The sequence below is a fragment of the Sapajus apella genome, unplaced genomic scaffold (genome assembly GCF_009761245.1).
Source record: "Sapajus apella isolate SASKATOON/1434 unplaced genomic scaffold, GSC_monkey_1.0 scaffold615, whole genome shotgun sequence".
In the NCBI taxonomy this organism is placed as follows: domain Eukaryota; kingdom Metazoa; phylum Chordata; class Mammalia; order Primates; family Cebidae; genus Sapajus; species Sapajus apella.
This window is the reverse complement of record NW_022437541.1, coordinates 1-1,718: the sequence shown is the minus strand read 5'-3', so window position 1 is coordinate 1,718 and position 1,718 is coordinate 1. Positions and strand designations below refer to the sequence as shown.

The window sequence follows — 1,718 nt, the reverse complement described above, 5'->3', positions numbered from 1 at the left end:
AAAAAAAAAAAAAAAAAAAAAAAAAAAGAATTAGACTGGGACTAGGCTTTCACCAGCAACTCTGTGACAGAAGGCCATGGGGCCACACATTGGGGGCAGCAGAATTCCAGGCTGTTGGTGACGCCGTCTGGGGAGAGGTCCCTCCTGTCCCAGGCAGTGACACAGAGATGGAGGTATGGCTCTGCATGAGACTGGAGGGAGACCCCCCTGCTGGCCTTGAAGAGGGAGTCACCACGTTGTGAGAGGGTCATCAGAGGGGCTGCATGGCCAGGACTTGAGGACACCTCTAGGGTGAAGAGTGACAATGGCTATCAGCCAGCGAGGAAAAAGAGGCCTCAGCCCCACAGCTGCAGGGACTGAATTCTGCCAACAGCTGGGTGAGTCTGGAAGGGGCCCGGGGCTTCCAAGGAGAGGCAGGCCCGGCCATCATTGATTCCAGCCTTGGAGATACCCTGAGTGGGGAACAGCTGAGCCCTGCCCAGGCCCTGACCCCAGAACCTGAGAAAATAAATGGGTGTTTAAAGCAGCTAAACTGCAAAGTTTGTGGTAATTTATACACAACGTGTTCTTGTTTTTGTTTAATTCTATTTATTTATTTGAAACAGAGTCTTGCTCTGTCACCCAGGCTGGAGTGCAGTGGTATCATCTTGGCTCAGTGTAGCCTCCACCTCCTGGGCTTAAGTGGTCCTCCTGCCTCAGCCTCTCGAGTAGCTGGGACTCCAGGTATGCACCACCACGCCCAGCTAATTGTATTTGTTTTAGAAACAGGGTTTCACCGTGTTGCCCAGGCTAGTCTTGAACTCCTGGGCTCAAGCCATCTGCCTGCCTTGAACTCCCAAAGTGCTGGGATTACATGTGTGAGCCACCATGCCCAGCCACACATACATTTTTAAATCTCTGTAGCTGCAAAAATAAATAAATATTTAACATGACAGATCAGCTGTCACCAGGCCTATCTTCCCACTTTAAACAACTGGGACACTGGGTAGAAAACAGGGCACAGCTTTCGCTGAGTGGACGATGAGCCCATGAGCGGTGCAGGGCCAAGGCCCTCAGAGAAGGCCGGCACGAGGTGAGCCCACTCACTGCCCAGCTGCTCTCCACGGGGCCTTCTGGATCCCTGCAGGGAGGGCAAGCCACACAGAGCATGGCGGTCTTGCTGTGTGGAGGAGACAAAGGTTGGAGTTTGGAGAAGCTGAAGAGGCTGAAGTGGGCTTCATGAGGCACAGTTGCTGAGAGGAGGGGATCCTGGGATCTGTGCAGAGGTCCCCTAGAAGCTGCGGCTGACAGCCACATGCAAATATGCAGGAGAAGCCAACATGGGCTGGGCCAAGAGCAGCTCATGGGAAGGAGCAGCCAGCAGGGAGCTCCATGTGTTCGTCAGGGCAGCCGGCCTCGGAGAATCCTTGGCGCTCTCTCTCCAGGGCACGCAGCGGAGACCCGGGAGTCATGATGCTGAGTCAGCCCTGGTGAAAAGGCTTCTCTGGACCTGCCGGACCTGCTCTCGCACAGATTTTAAACAAGTCTCTAAAGGATCAAGCTGCCACGTAAATACTTAGCTGCAGCCAAACAAAAAGCAACACAACAAATCCAGACACTTGCCAACATCATATTCACAGTGCGTGACATCCAGTGAAAACTTACCAGATGAGCAAGCAAGTAGAAAAAAACGTAGCTTTCTCCAGTAGAAAAATCAGCCAATGGAAACAGTCTCAGAA

The 1,718-nt window shown here is 52.6% G+C and overlaps 1 protein-coding gene across 1 annotated transcript in view; it reads right to left on the bottom strand.

The window, feature by feature from the left end:
* Window positions 1-1,712, bottom strand: part of LOC116546139 (coiled-coil domain-containing protein 57-like) — a gene marked incomplete at its 5' end in the record, with an annotated part of 39,275 nt that extends 37,563 nt beyond the window's left edge. Inside the window, one exon of the mRNA XM_032272478.1 lies at window positions 1,645-1,712. Coding sequence (XP_032128369.1) covers window positions 1,645-1,712 — 68 coding nt within the window. The remainder of the gene's footprint in view (window positions 1-1,644) is intronic.
* Between the last annotated feature and the right edge of the window lie 6 nt (window positions 1,713-1,718).